The sequence below is a fragment of the Chinchilla lanigera genome, unplaced genomic scaffold (assembly GCF_000276665.1).
Source record: "Chinchilla lanigera isolate Chin_1 unplaced genomic scaffold, ChiLan1.0 scaffold00131, whole genome shotgun sequence".
Lineage (NCBI taxonomy): Eukaryota > Metazoa > Chordata > Mammalia > Rodentia > Chinchillidae > Chinchilla > Chinchilla lanigera.
In genome coordinates, this window is record NW_004955532.1 from 3,733,994 (window position 1) to 3,754,105 (window position 20,112).

General features: G+C 47.5%; 1 protein-coding gene across 4 annotated transcripts in view; it reads right to left on the reverse strand.

The window, feature by feature from the left end:
* The window catches only part of Poc1a (POC1 centriolar protein A), a gene marked incomplete in the record, with an annotated part of 82,886 nt that overhangs the window by 26,314 nt on the left and 36,460 nt on the right, over positions 1-20,112 (reverse strand). For all 4 annotated transcript variants that reach the window (XM_013507662.1, XM_013507661.1, XM_013507663.1 and 1 more), the window contains 1 exon segment: positions 18,458-18,556. In XM_013507662.1, the coding sequence (XP_013363116.1) occupies positions 18,458-18,556 (99 nt within the window).

Consider the following 20,112-nt stretch of genomic DNA (forward strand, 5'->3'; position numbering starts at 1 on the left):
GCTGGGATCTGAATCCAAGTGAAGACTCTTCCTGGACATCAGGCAGCCTCTGACAGATGACACTGGCTGTAAGGAAACCTCCCCAGCATCTTCACAGTCCTAGGCATTGCAGTCGCTCACCTGTACTCCTGCATTCTAGAGCTGGTACACTTCCAGCAGAGCTTGGTAAATGGGTGAGAAAGCAAGGGCGTGAGTACTGACTCAGGCAGAATAACTACAAAGGGGCTGGGGATTTAGCTCAGCGGCAAAGCGCCTGCCTGGCAAGTGCAAGGTCGTGAGTTCAGTTCCCGGTACCGGAGAAAAAGCAAAAAAAAAAAAAAAGAATAACTACAGAAGCACACACAGTGAAAAATCATTCAGCATTTTGTTTGTTCAACATCAAAGAGTCCTTAGGGGACTTTGCCTAGTGGTTCTTGGTCAGGTTTATTCTAAGTAAAACTACAACAAGGATTGACCCCCCCCCACACGGATCTATGCCAGGTCAACAACTTTACTTTCATCCAATATAAACATCTTAGTATCAAAACAGAAAAGGCAGGGGCTGGGGATTTAGCTCAGCGGCACAGCACCTGCCTGGCAAGCGTGAGGTCATGAGTTCAATTCCTGGTACCAGAAAAAAAACCAAAAACCAAACCAAACCAAACCAAAAAACCCAAAAAAGGCAAATCTTAAAAGATGAATCAGTTGGACTTTGTGGAAGTTTTACTTAGGATCTGCAGGTGCCCCCTCTCCTACCCTGGTGTGGGAGGGTGTGCTCTCTCAGTAGATCAGTGGATTGTCTTCCTGGGTTCCTCCTTCCTTCGTCATCTGCCTGCCATACACCACCAGCAGTCAGCACTCTGCATACAGCAGTGCTTGCTTTCTTATCTGTGCGGCTGATGTTCAGTCACTCAGACACACGAGGAATCCGCCCACGAACTTCATTAAAAACCAAACCACGGAGCCTGTAGGTCTTCCTGGTGACAAGAAATCAATCCGTCTGGGGCTGTCCTCTTGCCTGGTCTCTGCATTGACTATGGTCTCACTTTTCCTTATCATCTGTGTAAGGTACTGGTTGTTGGGGAAGGTGTTAACCTAATCCTAAACAACAAGAACAAAAGACCGACAATCTAAGAGAACTGTAACTTTTCTTCAATTATAGAACAACGTACTAGCCTGATGTTAAGGAAAAGATAGGCACTTCCAAGAAACCAACAAGGAATGAACATTGCCGGCAGCTTACCTGTGGCAAAGCAAAGGAAGAAGAGGCAAGAGTGCCACACAAATGGGTAACAACTTAGCCACAGATTTTAGCAAATTGCTAGAGGCCAAATGTGTTATTCAATTTTTTTTTTTAAACCGGGAATTGAACTCAGGACCTTACATTTGCCAGCCAGGCACTGCGCCCTTGAGCTAAATCTCTGGCCCCTAGAGGCTAAATGTGGATGAGGGTAAGAGCGAGAACCCCTGGGAGCCAGATACAGGAGAAGCTGGACCCATTCACAGGTTCTTCCCTGCAGATCTACACTGGGCATCACCAGAAAGACTGGCGGGGAGGAGGGCAGGAACGTTAATGGGAGAAAACCAGCTGGGGCTGCAGGCCTGGAGGAGTGGTGCAGGCACAGAAAAGGTACGAAGTCTTGCTGGGGTGTTTCTGTCCTCCAGAGCAAGTTTAAGGGGGAAGGAAAGTTAAAAGCCTGGGGGCGTAACCCACCCCGACTCATGACCACTGAGGCGTCCTGAGGCTGAGAAGGGCAGGACTACTGAGCAGGACTCCCTTCTGGGATCCAGGGAAGTCCTGACTGAGGCTAAAGTTGGGTCAGGACAACACAACCCCTAGCAGACCCACGTAGGAAGCAACAGAGGCTACTATGGGGAGAGGTAAAGGCACAGCAAAGAGCACGTCTTCCAGGAGTGAGTCCACAGGGAAAGGGACAGCTGAGGTGCAGCAGCAACACAGAGGAAAACCCTGCAGCACTCCGGCCCCACCCTAAGGACAGACACAGGTAACAGGGGACTAAGCTCATGTCCTGATAAGACAGACCACCTTAGTCTCTACTCTCCCAGACATGATGTCAGATACAAAAGGCAAAAGCACCACCATGTAAGACAAAGCAATCCACACAATCCGACTCAGATGTTGGCACTAACAGACAGAATTTATAATAACCGTGACTGTGAATGAGTTGCAGTGCTGGGAACTGAACCAATGGCCTCACACACGGAAGGTAAGTGCTTTACCACTGAGCTACATATCCAGCCCAGTAACTATGATTAGTATCTTAAAGGTTAGCTGGGTATAGCTGATCCTAGCACTCTGGGAGGCTAAGACAGGAAGATTGCAAAGTTCCAGCCTAGGCTGGCCAACTTTGTGAGATCCTGTATCAAAATAAAAAAAAAAAAAAAAAAAAGACTGCAGATATAGCCCCCTTTGTGAAGACCCCTGGGTTCAATTCCCAGTATTGGGGAGAAAAATAAAAGAAAAAAGTTAAGATTCTACTAAACAATATAGATGAACACATGAAAAATTTCAGCAGAAAGGTTGAAACTATTAAGAGTCAAATAGAAATGCTGTAAGAAACCTCGTAATTCTGACAAAGAAAGGTTTTAACAGGCTACCAGTAAGCTCTATCAGTAAGCTTACCCAGCTAAGAAAAACAAATGTGTTTTTTATTTGTGTGGGGGTTTTTTTGCCTTACTTGGGATTGAGCCCAGGGCCTTGCACATCCTAGGTGAGCACTTTACCACTGAGCTACATCTCCAACTCTTTATTTCTATTTCTGAGGCAGGATCTTGCTAAATTGCCCAGGCTGGCCTCAAACTTCATCCTCCTGCCTCAGCATCAGTGATCTTAAATATAGATCAGTTCCTCAAACTGAAGCATATTAGTTTAAAAAACAAATCAGAACAGAACATCTGTAAGCTATGGGACAATATCAAATTGTCTGATACATGTAAAACTGGCAACTACAAGGAGAAAAGAGGAAAAAAAAAACCCTTTTCAAGACATATTTGCTGGAATGAACTCTCTCAGCTTTTATCTGAAGAAGTCTTTAGAATAGGATTTTCATTTCTTTTCTCTCTTTTTTTTTTTTTGGTACTGGGAATTGAATTCAGGACCCTGCACTTGCCAAGCAAGGCGCTGTGCCACTAACCTACATCCCCAGCCCAGGGTCTTCATTTCTAAAGATATTTTTAGGCCAGGTGTGCTGGCACACACCTCTAGTCCAGCACACAGGAGGCTGAGGCAGGAGGATTGTTGTGAGTTCAAGACTAGCTTGGGCTACAAAGTAAACTCAAGGCCAGCCTGAACTGCATAGTGAGACTCTGTCTCAAAAAGACAAAAAAACCCCAAACAAACAAACAAACAAACAAAAACCTGATATTTTGTATAGAGTTTTGAGTTGGCTTTTTTCAGTACTTTAAAGATGATACTCCAATAACTTTTGGTTTGTAGTATCATGTGAAAATACTTCACAGTTCTTACTTTTGATCCATCATATGTAATTTGTCTTTTTCCTTTGTCTTGCTTCAAGATATTCTCCTAATTTGACTTCAGAAGTTTGAATATAATTCATCTAAGGTTTGTTTTGTTTTTCCAGCTTGTTTGCTGTTTCTCTGAGATTCCTGGATCTGTGGTTGGATGCCTTTCATTTTTTGTGGCCATTATCTTCTCAACAGCATCAAACCTGTAAAATGTACACATTTCACAGTTCCAGAGGACACAGTCTCAAGGCTCAGCAGTGCACCTCCTCTGCAGGCACTGAGGGAGAAACGGCCCATAGTTCTTCATCTTCTGGTGGCTCCAGGGTTCCGTGCTGATGGCCGTGTCCAATCTCTGATTCTGACTTCATCTGGCCTTCTCTTCTCCCTATGTCTCTCTTCCTTGTGTCTTTAATAGACACACTTGTGATCTGGGGCCAACCCAACAGTCTATGATATCTCATCCTGACAGTCTCAACTACATCTTATATCTGCAAAGATTCTTTCCCCAAGTAAGATCACATTCACAGATTCTGAACATATTGGGGGCGGGGTGTGCAGGGAAAACACATACCTGATTCGCAAATCAAGTATCTGCAGAATTTACAAAGAACTTCCAAAACTCAATGAGAGGCCAGGTGTGGTGGCACATGCCTATAATCCCAGAACTTGGGAGACTAAGGAAGGAGGATCACTGTGAGTTCGAGGCCAGCCTGGGCTACAAAGTGAGCTCAAGGCCAGCCTGAACTGCATAGCGAGACCCCATCTCAAAAAGACAAAAAAAAAAAAAAAATCCTCAATGAGAAAACCCCCCAACTTTGAAAAAAATAGCTAGATGATTTGAACATGCACTTTTCCCAACAAAATATAAAGATGGCACCAAGAATGACATGCATATTAGAATCGCAGTGCAATACCACAGTGAGACTGTTAGAACGGTCTACAGTTAAAAGGACTGACCACGGCACTTGTTAGAAAAAGGTGAAGAAACCTGGACTCTTGTATGCTGCTATGTGAATGTATGATGGCGTGATCACTCTCAAAGACAGTTTAATAGGCTGGGGATACAGTTCAGTGGTAAAGTACAAGGTCCTGAGTTCGACTCCTGGTTCCAAAACCAAACAAACAACAACAACAACAACAACAACAAAAGACAGTTTGACATTTACTTAACAGGTCAGACATATACCTATTATATATTCAGCCACTCTATTGCTGGGTGTTTTCCTGAGAAAGACAAGCATATGTCCATCGGAAAACATATATATGAAAGTTCATGGCAATTTATTTAGAATAGCCTAAAACCAAAAATAATGCAATGTTCACCAACAAGTAGATACTGTTGTATATCTACCCATTCAATGTAATACTTAGTAAGAAAAAGGAATAAACCACTAATATATGTTACAACATGGGTACAATTTAAGATAGGCTGAAAGAAACCACACCAGAACTATAATTCCATTTATACTGAATTCTAAAATGCATAAGCTATAGTGACAGAAAATTTAGTGATTGCTTAGGATTGGATTGTATACAAACAGGCACAAGGAAACTTTGGGATGATGGCAATATTTGTGATTTTTTAAAAAAATTTTTGGTTTCTTTGAGACAGGGTCTCTTGTTGTTTAGCCTGGCCTTGAACTCACTGTGTAGCCTAGGCTGGCCTTGAACTCATGGGAATCCTCCTGCCTCAGCCTCCCAAGTGCTGGGATTACAGGACTGAGCTACCACGCCTGGCAATCTTGATTATGGTTGATTATATATGACTGATAGCAAAACTCATAGTATTGTTCATTTTTTCAATGATGAATGCTACTGTTTATAAATAAGAAAGTGTTACTAAAACACAAATAACCAAAAACACAAAAGAGGCAGTTATACTTACAATGCCCTGAGATGGCTCCCCTATCATATGATGCCTTTGACGTGTCATGCTCCTCTACACCTAAGGTGAAAATCACTACTTCTCCACAGGGCATTACTAACGGACCAAACTCCAGGCTGAAGACCCCAGGTGAGGTCCAAGAGGTCTGCCATCCATCTGGAATTACTGTATAGGTTTCAAAGACAAGAGAATCTCATTTCAGTGCAGTTCAATTCCCAAAGCCTTAATTTCCTGGGAGGAAGGTGAGAAAGCAGCAGACATCCCTAGGCAGGGTTTCTCAAGTAGTGGTCATCCAGTCCTCAGCCACTTAGGGATCTACACAGAGCTGATAATCAGGACCAAGATCTGCACACGGCTGGCTAGCAGCCCCAAGTGGCTGGAGCTTGCCCATAAGATAGTATAAGCTGACTTGACAGAATACCCCACACACACCTTTGGTAGGGAGAGTGAATGATGATTAACACTCAAAGTGGAAATTTCTCCTTTTCTTTTCATCTCTAGCCCTGGACCTTGCCCTCTGCTGGGTCTGCTCTTGGAACTGAAACTGTAATAGACAAAAGTGTTCAGGAACTGATCTATATCTTCAGTCTGGGCCAGAGAAGAGAGAGGGAGGTGACCTGGGGCCAAGAGCTGAGCTTGGGTTGCTCACTAGTATCCTTATACAGGCTCAACCAGGCAGCTTTTTCAGCCACTGTCCACCTAAATCATGGAAGTATGCCACTGTTCCCAAAGCAGAACTCAGCATAAGACTAGAAGAAATGGATAGACCACACACACACACACACACACACACACACACACACACACACACGATTCAATCTCTTCAGCTTAATCTTTATCGGACTGTTCACTGTAGTCTCTTAAGTGAGCATGAGGAGCCTCAGACACAGGAGTTTTAGTCCTGACCTCAGGCCTCTGGCCCTGATGATTTGTCCTCACGAAAAATTAACAGGGGTTCATGTCTGCTTGCCTCCACTGTTTGCTAAACCTGGTTCTAAGGAGGAAAGTAGGAAATGGACAGAGCTCACTTGGACTCAGTCTCTTGTCTAGCTTAAGAGGAAAAGGCAGGGCTGTTTTCCCAAATCAAAGCTCAAAGAAAGCTAGTACTGTATTCACCACACATATTTGCAGACTAGATATATTACAGCCTTGCTTGTCCTATAATTTAGGATTCCTGCCTGGAATCTAACAAGAGAGGAAACTTTTGGTTCTAAACATAGGCCTGAACCCAAGAGGAATTCTGGTGTCTTAAAATCATCTAATTGTTTGGTAGTCTCACCAGTGTTCTCCCAAGCCAACCCAAACAGGAGCACAGGGTTTGGTTACTGCTGCTTACTTTCAGTTAGAGGTAAGAATATGCCTCTGAGTGCCCCAAGCCAGCTCTAAAGGGAGCAGGGGCCTGGGTCATCTGTAAAAGCACAGGGCCACAGAGACTCAGGGCTTGGAGGCAGCACAGGAACCTCCGAACTGAACCAGATGCTCCACATCACGACTCACAGCCTTTGAAACCAGGCCCCTACAGATGGGAAATTGACAGGGTGTCCTTAAAACAGAAGAGGAGGGCTCGATCAGTACCTACCCAACATCTGCACTCCAGCCTTATCACACACACAACCAGTGCTGCCTGGGTCTCAGGACCACAGGCAGCAGAGTGTACTTCTTCATCTCACAGTCTCCCTCAGAGTGGCAGGGATACATGCACATCTGTGTTCTTATTCTCCTGTGTCACTCACAGGACTGAGGGCACGAGGGAGCTGCTAAACAGACAAACCAAGGAACCTCACTTTCTTCAGTCAGGCCCATGACAAAGCCAAACTCCCACTCCAGGACTGGGACAGCCACCTCTGGGTACAGTCCCCAGCCACCTTCGGGATACCCAGCTCCACTCTGGTTTCCAACTACTTCCCTGCATGCTGATGGCAGTGTCCCCCAGAGGGGAAAGGAATGCCCTGGCAGGCAGGAAACCAAAGGGTTATCAGCCTCCATAAATGTTCCGTGGAGAAAGAAGTAGATCTGGGAGGTCTGTCTTGCTGAAATGACACCCAGAGGAGGGAAGCCACATGAAGGAGCAAGCTGAAATAACGGGGGAGGACGAGGCAATTCCAGACTGGCAGAGGCCTTGGGCAAGGAGGCAGCCATGCTCACCATGCAGCTAGCACAGTCTGTGGCACGGAGGTCCTCGGCCCTCTTCCCTGGAGGGGTAAGAAAACAATCTCCAGCTTTTTGGGGTTGAAACCTCTCAGGTCACCACACTCGTCAAACCAGAAACACACAACAGCAGCAGCAAGGTAGAGGAAGGGGTCAGAACACAGAGAAGGAGCCGGGCAGGGCAGGGAGGTCCAGGGTCCGCCTAGTCCACACAGCCTTTGGAGGAGGCAGGAGCATCCTGGCTGGGACTCCTGCACAGTCCACCCTGGACCTCTTGCAGCAGACACACCTTGGAAGCACCTTCAGAAACTACAATATAGCCAACTACCAACTCCACCCCGCAGGGTCCTCGCTGGTGAGTAGCCCCCCAGTAAGAGCATTCCCTTGAACATGCACATGCTCCATGAACTGGTGAGAGCAAGCATTCCGACAGAGCCCAAGTGTGGACTGTAGTTTTTTTTTTTTTTTCTCTTTTTTAAATTAAACTGCTTTGAACTAATTTTAGACTTGGAGAAAAGTTGCAAAAAATAGTACAGAGAATTTCCATATATCCCTCCCCCAGTGTTAACATCTTACATAACAGTAGGAGAACGATCAGACCAGGAAATGGGAAACACAATTAACCAAACTAAAGGTACTGTTTGAGCTTCACCAGTTTTCCTACTAATGTTCCCAACATTCCAGAATCCTACCCAGGATTTCATATTGCATTCTATGACATATTTAGCCTCCTGCAATCTACGTTGGTTGGTTACTCTTCCTTTGTCTTTCATGACTTTGATACTGCGGAAAAATATTAATTAGTTATCTTGTCAAATATCCCTCAGTTTAGGCCTGTCTGATATTTTATATGACTGGATTCAGGTTACAAATTTATTGCACTACTACAAAAGCAATGTGCATGATATCACAGGATACACACAAGCAAGACTTAATATCGGCAGTGCTGACACTGATCAACGGGGGCCCCTGACCTCTCAGCTAAGCTTCTCCAATGCAAACTCACTGTCTTTCCCTGTGTAGTTAAATTTGGAAGAACTGTGTAAAAGAGAGCACACTGCTGTCCTTACAAACTCTGTGTCAGCCCAGCTTGCCGATGACTGCAGCTGCCCCACAGATGAGAGGATCTAATGAAGACGAGCAGCAAAGCGACATCTCTGGAAGACGCTGAAGCTCTTGGTGACAAAGAGGAACAGTAGCAGTTTATTTATAGATCCACTTGAAGACAGCTCATTGTAACTACTGGAGTTGAATTTTTAAAACCTCGGAACAAAGGCTGGCTATTTTAAACTCTCCTTGCACTTAGTTCAATGGAGAGTGTTAGAGATACCGACCATACTCAGGCATTGCTCCCAAGCTTAGTAATTCATAATTTGTGCAGTATCCCAGGACATGTGAGATCTGCCAAGAAGATATCCACGACTGGCTCTGCCTACTCCACAGAGGCAGCAGGCCGGAGACCACCCAGAGCCCTTCCCTAGAACCCATGCTTCCAGGGAGGAGTTGAGGGAAGAGGCTGTGTCCCACAGGGTCTCACGGCCTCTTTTTTCCTGGAAACTGAAGTTGCAGACAGCTGCTATGAGCCAGAGTTACATCATCTTGCTCCCGCCTTCCCTCTGCAGGCTTTGAAGAGGTCCAGCGCCCCCCAGAGGATGCCTGCCCCAAGAGCTGCCAGTAGCTGGCTTACCTGCCACAACTCTCCCTGGGATAGGAAGGATGGTGTGAGCCCAGAAGTTCCTTCTGCCCCGGGCCTGACTACAGTTATAGACCCAAGGCTCAACCCCTCCATGCACTGCAAGTATGGGGTGCAGAAGCCATGTAGAATGTGTGCTAGGTATCCAAAAAGAAACTGCTAATTTTGTTGGGCGTGATAAGAACATTACAACTACACAACCAAGAAAAAACTCTCGTTTAAGGTAAAAAGATATGTCTGGGATTAAAAAAATACTCTAGCTCTTGTAAAAACTGTAGGAAAGAGAGACTGGCAAATAAAAATGGCAAAATGTTGAAGCACTGAGAGGCTGTTATGTTATTCTCCCCATTTTTTTGTGCAATGGTAGCTTGAAATTTTCCACAATGCAAAGGTTTTGTTATGTCTATTGTTTGATCAATTTTGCATGCCTGTACCTGGTAATCTGGCAACTACTTTGAAGATAACAATAAGCAATACAATAACCATAGTTAATTTCCTATCATCTTGTTTTGAAATTATTTTTGTCGCTTTAAATAAAAAGTAAAATAAAATAAATAAAAATAAAAATAAAAACTAAAAAATCGCTTCCCAGGGATGGGAAAAACCTGTGGACCTAAGGCCGGGTAAGGGAATCCCAACAGGAAGCTGGGCTCCGGGGTTACTGCTGCCTCAGTGTCCTGGGATTTGCAAGCTTGGGAAGCCAATGATTTTGTCCAAGTCCACAGCATGTTCCAACCCGCCTTTGGCACTGTCACAGAGAGCCCCTGATGGCACCAGCAACATTCAGTGAGCCCCGGCAGTGTCCAGACCTTCAAAGCAACCAACTGTAAGATAGTCTCCATGGAAACCATCTATTCTGATTTTTTTCCATGGTAACCAATAAGAACATAAACACAAGCATTATCCAACATCCTTGTACCACATGGGCAACACTGCTACCCAATCTGGAAAACAGAAACCACAAAGGGTTCTTTTCCACTTAAAATGAAAGGAAGTTCTGAAACTTCCAGTCCAGACATGCAGATTCCACTATCCTTTGTGGCCCAGTCACCACCCATACAAACTCACATCATCTGATATAAAACTGACTAATGAGGACAGAAAGTGCCTCCTTCATTGAGTCTGGGACCATCAAAAAGCCAAAAGGAGAATGAGAGCCTACCACTAGCCTTGTAACCTCAACTCACGCTGCCTAGAGCCCGCAGGCATGTGTTTTCTTAACTGATTCTGGTCACTGTGGGGAGGGCAAGGCCCCAAACCTGCAGAATAGTTAAGCCTGCAAATAACTGACAATAGGGGCAGGGGAGACTCCAGGAACAAGGGTGCTCCAGACAGGTAGGGCAAGAGGACTTTATAACTTGCTGACTCCTGGGAAAGGCTACATGGCAGAGACTGCCACCTGGAAAGAGACTAAAAGGATGAGTACAACTCCACGGAGAACAGCGGACAGTGACCCAAACAGGCATACTCAGTCTTACCTGGGTGATTACTACAGGTGGCTCATTTCTTCCACTTTAGGATCTCTGGGTTTGAAAAAAACAGATAGAACCAAAAGAAAAGGAAAAGAAAAACAAGATCCTGAAATGCCAAAAAGACTCAGTTCTTGTCTATTCTCTCTACTCTGCACCCTCAACTGGCACAGGATTCTTCCTTGGCTTCTGCTGGCTCTCGTGCAGAGAGGGGACTGCCAGTGTGGTCTGACAAGGGTGCAGATGCTTTGTCAGCACCATCAGCAGTGGCCCCAGTGGCTGCAACGGCAGGTGCTCCAGGGCCATGTGTGCCTTGAAACATGACAATGCCGAGACTCCACTGTCCTCATCCCATGCTTCAGACTCAGGTCCCCACGTGCAAATGTGGATCACTAGTAACTCTCAATCCTTGTTCTGGTGCCAGGGAAAAAAGAACCTCAAACAGTTCTGGGCCTCTTGAAGAGGTAACAGAGCTCTTATTGGTTTATGTGCCGTCAGGTTCATGTGCCAGGTAAGCCCTAGCACCTGCAGAGCTGGACCCAAGGGACTCTAGGCTTCATCTGGATTCCAGAGTCAGGTTTCTCAGTCTTCAAGGCACTGTAATTATCCTGCTATGCCATGTGCTTGACATTGAGAACATACTTCTCACTGCTTTCAGTCATTACAGAGGCCTTCCTTCACCAGCATCATGCCACTGCTCTCTAGACAGGGACCTAGGATGGACGGGAATTTCACAGAGACAGGAAACTACTGTCAGCCCTTCAAAAGGGCTGGAAAAGGTAATTCTGGCATCTGTCCCATCCTTGCCACTGCTACTAATCACTGATGCCAATACAGCTGGTTCCCTATTCTTGCCACCATAGAGATACTTCCTTAAGATTTTCACCAAGGGGTTTCCTAAAGCCAGCAGGCTTCCTATGGGAGGGGAGCTGGTGTAGGCCCCACATCTACAAGGTGTGAGGTAGAAGGCAGGGACACCAAGAAAGCAAGAGGACATCCCAAGGGCCATGAAGAAGGCAGGTGGTCTAGAGAATCTGGATCCAAGAACAAATGACTGGATTCGTGGTAACACAACTAAAGGGTAGGTCAAGAACAAAGACAGACAGACAGACAGGACCAGTGGGGGCTCTCAGTAGGGCGGTAGCAAATCCCTCTTCCTTCTTACTGATATCCTCTACAGGTGATCGAACCATACTTATGCCTGCCTGATCTAAACAGAGACTGGCAGGTGCCTCTGGGTTTAACAGGCTCAGACGGTAACACTGGAATTTCTCTTAACAACAGGAAGACTGAACCAAAGCCATAACCCTTTTCCTCTGCATCCCTTTTCCACCACTGGGTTGAAAGTGGCACTGATTCTCCACTTGCCTCTCTCAAGCTGTCGCCTCAACGAGGCCTAGAAACTTCTTTCTTAGTTTGTTTTTTGAGATAAGATCTCACTAATGTACTTCAGGCAGGCTTTGAACTCACTACGCAACCCAGGATGGCCTCAAACTTGTGGTAATCCTCCTGTCTGAGCCTCCAGAGTGCTGGGATTACAGGTGTGTATACCACCAGATGAAGCCAACTCTTCCATGCTGTGTATCTGCCTGGCATCTTCTGACTGACCGGCAGCAGGCAGAAAGCCAAGCATCTTGTTAATGGTCTTGACAAAAAATAGGAGCCAGAACTGGGACTAAGTGGAGAAGGGAGAGGTCCCTTTCTAAGTGAACCATGAGTTCACTTTTGCTCCAAACGCCCACCATGCCCCTCCCACTAACTGCACTTCTGAATCCACACTTTTCCCCACTACTGAGAGCAAATGACAAGCCAGAAATTTGTGTTCTTAGAAAGAGACCCAACCCCTTATGCTTCCAAGAGAGAATGGAAATCTGCAGAAGTCTAAGTGTTTATGTCCTCCACAAGATTCATAGGTTGAAATCCTATTCCCCAAGGTGATGGTAGTAAGAGGTGAGCCTTTATAAGGTAATTAGATCATAAAGAGGGAACCCTCAAGATTGGGATTAGTACCCTTATAAAAGATACCAAACAGATCTAGGCAACCCCTTCTATTACACAAGGATACAGAGAAGGAGCCATCTTTTTTTTTTGTCTTTTTGAGACAGGGTCTTGCTACGCAGTTCAGGCTGGCCTTGAGCTCACTCTGTAGCCCAGGCTGGTCTTGAATTCGCAATGAACCTCCCGCCTCAGGCTCCCAAGTGCTGACATTACAGGCATGCACCACCCTGCCTGGCAAAGGAGCCATCTATACACCAGAAAATAGATCTTCCCTCACCAGACCCTGAAGCTGTCGGTGCCTTGTTTGGACCACCCAGTCTCCAGGACTGTGAGAAATAAATCCCTTCCATTTATAAGTTATTTAGTCTATGAGATTGTGTTGCAACAGCCCAAATGGACTGAAACAAATCCATGAAGCAAGTGGAACAGGTCTTTTTCCTCACCTCGCAACCACAGGACTCCATGCACAGGGTGCCTGACATACGCACTACACCTTGAGCAACCACAGACACCCACGACCCCAGAGCCTCAGCATCAGGTGAGATCTACTGCCAAGAATCCACGGCCAGGCAAGGACCCTTAGGTCAAGCCCACTCTTGTGGTAGCACCCAAAACAAGAAACATGAGAGCTAAAGTGTAGGCACAAGAGGTGTCTGGGGCTTTGGCCTCAGAACTAGAGGAGGACAGAACGTCCTCAGAAAGGAGGAGGTCTCAGGTTCAGGGCAGACATTCTTGGCTGACCCAGTCACTCTTCCTGGGAACTGCTCTTGCACTGAGGCCCACCCCAGTAGGTCTGAACACTGGTTTTCAGTGGGAAAGAAAAGGGGAAAGGAACATGGTTAAAATAGCTACAGCCCTTCCATGTGCCAGGCACAGTGCCACGTGCTGCTTGGCATGCCACCCAGGAACTCTCATAAAGGAGGGCCTGGTGTCTCCTTACTTGACAGAAAAGGAAGTCAGGCTCCACAGAGATCCCTGCCACTGGCCCAGGGTCACAGCTCAACGTAAGCAGGGGCAGGATTCAATCACAGGTTGGCCAGAAGCCAGAACTCAAGCTCTTAACCACAGGTGAAATTTCTCCTTCAAGTAAAATGTTGAAAGGTGAGCAGAGAGAAGCCCTTGGCCCCACCACTCAAGGTTAATAGCTGAGCGGCAGAGCAGCCAACCCTGAGAACTCAGGAAATACTGTAGTTTTGTTTTTGTTTTTGTTTTCAGTTTCATTGAATTACCTAGAACTCTGTGTCCTTCCCTTCCCACTCCACCCAGTAAAACCTTCCTTTCCAATTGCACAACAGGGCTCAGATGTCTGGAGGGAGGGCAAAAGTAAGAGTAAAGCCAAATAAACGCATCTTTACTTTTAAAAACTGGTTTAAAAGTCCTTCTGTGGTTGGGGCAGAACTCCGTCCTATGGTGGCCGAGGGCTGGAGGGATGGGCTGATGCTAAATTCAAGCTAAGCCAAGGGCGGGGGGGTCCTTCTGAAACAGGAACAGGTCTCAAGACACACAGAGCAGGAGGGTGGACAAACACGAAGGGGACAAAAAGACAGGGTTGGGGCAGGGAGCAGAGCTAAGAACTAAAACCCTGAAGACACCTGCTACAGACGGCCCCGTGAGGCCCCCACTACTTGCTCCCACTCAAGCGCCTCAGGGAGGTGCTCATCCGCCCACAAGTGTCCCTTCCACCCTTCCTCCAGCCTTGCAGCATGTCACAGGGCAGAGCACAGAGCTTCCTGCTACCCTCAGCCCACAGCATGGTCTGGAAGCCTTCATCTGCAACCTTCCAAGCAGAGAAAGTTCCCCAGCCACAAGCCCTGAACTCCTCCTCATGCACAGTTCAGCCAAGAATAGAGGGAAATGGAACCCATTATTCTCATTCTGAATGGCTGGGAAATGGCTTTTGCTTTTCAACATGAAATGTGCCTAAAAATAAGCTGTGAGTTTCAACCAGAGGTTGAAAATAGCTCTGCAGTGAACAGAGCTCTGTTCAGAGTAGGCTCAAGGACAGCCTTCGTTCCAAGATCTGAGATCTGAAAGATCTGAAATGCTGCAGTCAAAGAAGGGATCACAGGCAGGGGGTTTTCCAGGATGCAGGGACTACGACAGGCTGATAGGATTGCCCTTGCCATGGCCTGCTAGTGGGTATACAAACAAGGGACTCAGTCTGCCCTTCTGCCTTCTGACTACCACGCTGGAATAGGCATATGATCAGGTATTCAACACCCACACTTACCCCATAGACTTCACAGAATCCCCTAATTCCCAGAAGCACTTCATGCTGTGTTAGCACTTTCAGCCCCAAGTGCAGATACAGCTGAAGGGGGCACATGGTCATCAGGTTCCTGAGCTCTGGGATATGGCTATGGTGCTTATGGGCTCTGAAGATGTCAAGTGCCCTGGTCAGTCACTAACCCTCTGATATCTCTCAGCCAGGGAGGCCTTTTGGAAGGAATGGCAAGAACACACTCTAATTTTAAGCAAAGAAAACCAAGCTGTTAAAGGCAAAAGGTCTTCTTTTGTTGTTTACCATTACCTCTAAACAATTCTAAAATTTGACAGGCCAAACAACATTCCCATAAAATGGGCTTCTGTTAGAGACCCAGGCTGATAAATCTGAGCCGCACCCACCGGTGGGCCCAGATCTGTCCCGACTGAGCAGACTGCACACACGGCTGCCGGAACTGGCCTTCCTGAGCGCCTCCCCACACTTCTCCACTTCCCTAGTGCTCCCTCCCTCCCCTCGCTCCTCCCACCGCTGGCCTGTGCTCCCACTGTGATGACTCCCCAACCCCCTCAACCCTCCTGTTGCCAAGTTACCTTCCTCCCCCTGCCCCTGCCCCCGCCGCCTCTCTTTTTAAAATGTTCCTGCCGGGGCTGGGGATTTAGCTCAGCGGCAAAGCGCCTGCCTGGCAAGTGCAAGGTCGTGAGTTCGGTTCCCGGTACCGGAGAAAAGCCAAAAACAAACAAAATAAAATGTTCCTGCCATACTGGGAATTGAACCCAAGGTCTTCACACTGAGTTACATTCCCAGTCCTTTTTTGACAGGGTTTCACTAAGTCTTTAAATTGCCCAGGTTGGGCTGAAACTTGCAAATGTGCTTGCCTCAGCCTCCCAGAGCTGGGATGACTGGTGTGTGCCATCACATCTGGCCTTATGAGCTCATGCGTGAGGCAGGAGGTATTGCAGGGATTCTTCTGACAACATCTGTGATCATCTCTACTGGGGAGTGGGAGGTGAAATGCTACGGGCATCTAGACAGTGACAGCCAGGGAGGCCACTGGACTCCTACCGTGCACAGCACAGCCCTCACAGCGAAGGGTTCCCTGGTTCAAAACATGAACGCTGCTTAGGTTGAGCAGCCCCGGGCTGCTACTAGAAGGACAGAATGTGGCCAGAGCCAGCGGGCAGGGACTCATCCTACTCACAAGTCATGGGATATGTCTTTTTTTTTTAATACCGGGAACTGAACTCAGGACTCTGCGCCTGCCAGGCAGGAGCTTGTGCCCCTGAGCTATATTCCTGGCCCTATCACGGGATATGGATATGGGAGCTGAGACACCTTGATCAGTCAGGGAACCTCAGTGCCAGGGACTGTTTGGCAAAAAAGGCAAGAACATACTCAGCTTCCCTTCCTATCTCAGGAGAGAATCTAACTACTGAACAGTGTTATAAAAACCAGCTCTCCCCAGTTTGGAAGAATAAAAAAGTTCTGGAGATGGATGGTGCTAGTTGTACAACAGTGTGAATACACTCAAAATGCTAGTGAGCTGTACACTCAACAATAGTTAAAAAGAAAAAAATTAGTTTAAATGGTCAATTTTATATTACATACATGTATATAATCGCAATGAGACAAAACCAACATCCTAGCTGTCTTCTCTTTCCCCTTTCAGACAAGCTTCTTGTGGAGTATATTGAGCAAGGGCATGTCTGGAGGAGGCCTGCAGGCCACTCAGAGCTTCATAGGGGTGCACAACAAACAAGCAAAAACCTCTGATCTCAACCAACAACGACCGTGGATCAGCAAGTCACTTTAGGGGCAATAGCTCACCAACACTGCAGATGGGGTCTCTGGAGCCTGCCCACAGGGTTACTCAGGATCCTTTGAGGAAATGAAGGCCACACAGCCAGGGTCAGACCCAGTTCTGACTCCAGAGCCCATCTTCTGTCTCCTAGTTGACCCCTACACAGGGATGCTCAGTGGACAAAGCGGTGCCTATGGTGCGGGTGTGGTCCAGAAAAGTAGTTTGGGAACAACTGGCTGTGCTTCCCCATGCCCTGCCCTGTCATGCTGGCTTCCTCCACCCCATATGACTTCATCCCAGATTCTCGGGCCTTGAAGCTCTGGGAAGGAAAGGTGCCTCATCTCTGAGCCAAGACTAAAGGACCAAGGAGCAGCTCGCCCAAGTTATTTGTGAATAACTATAAGAAAAAGAACATAGGATTCTCCCCCACGTGGTAGACACTAACCTTTCTCAGGAGGCAAGTGGCAGTGCCATCCTAAGATGGGGAAGAGCTCCCAGGCAGCCCTGCCACCTGCAGTTTCAGCTTGGTTGGCCCAAGGTGTCACATCTGCAAACTAGAGGGTAACTTTACCCACTCACTCTGATAAGATAAAGAATGAACAAGGCAGCATAGGCAAAAGGCCTTGGCTGTTCCTGGCTTACTCTGAGTGCCCAATTAACAGGAAGTCATAGCAGAAAGGGCAGGGACCTCAAACTTGCAGTTGGAAATGCCCTTCTAGGCAGAAGATGAACTGGCAGCAAGCAGACCATCATGCAACTCAGCCATCCTCCAACAAACCCAAAAGCTGAGGGATGGCCCATCATTAGCAGTACTGAGGGAAAACAAACCTCTCAGCCACAGTGGCCAGCCAGGAAGGCGACCTTTGAAAAAAACCCCATAAAACTCAAACTGGCCTATGTATTCCTCGAGGCAGCAAAGAATGGTGTGTTTGTGTGCAGCGGGGAGATGTCCATCTGGAAGATAACAGAAAGCCCCAGGGTGGACTCAGGAGGCTTCTTGGTTCTACTCTTAGGTTCCAGCCTTGACTTGCTGGGGGCTTGAGGGAGCCACTTCCTGTTGTTCGAGCCAGTTTCCGCTTGTGGGGAAGGCTATGATGCCTCAAAGGTCCAGGGAGGAAGAGATTGAAATAGCTTGTGGCCACAGGAGTTTAAAAGCCTTAGGGTTCCTCAATTTTGGCTTTAACGTTTATTTCAGCCAAAGATAAATATGACCTAAATTAGTGAGACTATATCAGTTTTTCCCCCAAATACCTGTCAAAAAATATTAGCTATTTTAATTCTGGAACACGGACTGCCCTTTTACCAACAAAGGTACTAAAAATGGTTCATGGGTGAGGAACTTCCTCTCGGTGGTTAAAAAAGGAAGTGAAAACAAGACTGAGGCCTTTCCCACTTGCTCCAGCTGTGGCTATGCGCCCTGAGTGCTCTAGGAACTCCACACTGTGTCTGTGGCCCAAGGCTTGGCACGGGACAGCTCCTTTGTCTCTCTGGGCCTCAATCCAGCAGCAACACACACCATGGAAACATTCCCCAAGCAAGCAGGCTGGGGACCGGGCACCTGCAAGCGGCTTCCCCAGCCCTTTCCATCTCATTTGTTCACTCCATATCGAAATCTCACACCATGAGTGTCAGAGTATTATGTGGTAGGTGACAAGATCTTACCAAGATCCCTTTCCCAAGATCAGCCTCCATCTCCTGTCGTTTCTGAGCACAGTGCTGTTCACCATGGCCCAGCCCAGAGTCACAAGGCCCAGGGCACACCTGCCAAGTCACTTACCAGATTCCCTGCAGAGGTGCCCAGTGCGGCTGGGGGCCTGGGCATTTTTATTCCTTCTCCATAATCAACAACATCGAAGTTACTCTTCCAAACCATCACCTGCCAAGACCAAGAGCACAGAGAATGAGGAGCAGAGAAACAGTGTGCCGACTTCTCTCGCTTAATAAACGGGCCCAGAGGCCATCCCCAAACCTCTGAGCCATGGTGGGCCCCAGCTCTGACTTCCTAATTCAGCTGTGGGAACTCTCCCACCTCTCTGAGGAGCAGGCTTCTGGCACAGGCTTCAAGAGGACCTGGATGAGCCACCAGGACCGAGAGTAACTTTGGTGCTTGCCGGCCCCTCTGCCTGGGGTGTCACGTGATCAGAGTCTCGGCATCACAGTCAGTAGTTATTTAATCTATTTGTTCCTGTTCCTTGTTTATCATCCCCCTCTCCACTAAAATGGAAGCTCTTGAGGGAGGTGGCCCGCCTGGCACACCGTGGAAGTGGCAAAGCCAGGGACTCCAGGCCAGACCAGAGGTATTAAGGTCCTGGTTCCACCCCTCACCATGAGGCCTTAGGCAGGGGACTCAGCCTGTGCCTTGAAGCCCTCCTCCAGGAAAAATGGATGGTTCCAGTTCTCATTTCACAGGGTTCTCGGGCCTCATACGACACAGCTGGGCACACTGGCACCCAGGGAGTGCTTGTTAATGCTCTGGTTATCTCAAGGCCAAGCTCAGCCGTACAAGTCTCACCCCACTGAGTATCTTCCTCTAAAAAGGATTCTGTCTTGCTGCTACTCCACAAAATTGGAAGGAGCTGCCCTGTTGTGGACAAGAGCACTCCCTGCTGGATGCTGGCAGCCATGACCAACTGGGTGCTTCTAGGGCTACTTCCAGGGTTGGGCTTCACAACAAGACTTGTGGAGCACCGTCAGTGGAGGTCACAGTAAACTACCACAACCACACAAGGTGAGTGCTCAGCATGCCCTAGGTATCAACCTTCTCAGGAGGGCTTGTGTCTATTATACCAGCTGTGAGCCTGGTTCTGTGGGAGGCCCCTCACCACTCCCTGTGCAGCATCACTGTTTACTGTGCCCAGAGAGAGTGGACCTGGGGTCCGTCTTTATCACTTCATACAAAACATTCGCGCACACACACCCTTGTACAGAGAGTCCGCGTGTGACCATGCAGATCTAACTGGTGAATGAACTCCTAGGAACCGAGTGGCAAGCATAAATGGGAAGGGGTGGTGCCAAACGTTACTCCAAAGGGCTCTCAAGCCGGTTTTCAAAGGTAGCGAGGGGGACCAGGTGCAGTGACTATAAGCCCAGCACATGAAAAGCTGTGTAAAGGGCTGGGTAAACCTGGTGTGGTGGTACACACCTGTAATCCCAGCACTCTGGGAGCCTGACGCAGGAGGATCACAGTTCAAGACCAGTTTGAACTTAGACACTGTCTGAAAATTTAAAAAAATACACACAGGCATGCATGCATGCGTGTGTGTGTGTGTGTGAAATGGGCTGGGGCTACAGCTCAGTGTGAAGATCTTGGATTCAATCCCTAGTACTACCGACTTGGTCTTTTTTTTTTTTTTTTTTTTTTTCTCCGGTACCGGGAACCGAACTCACGACCTTGCGCTTGCCAGGCAGGCGCTTTTGCCGCTGAGCTAAATC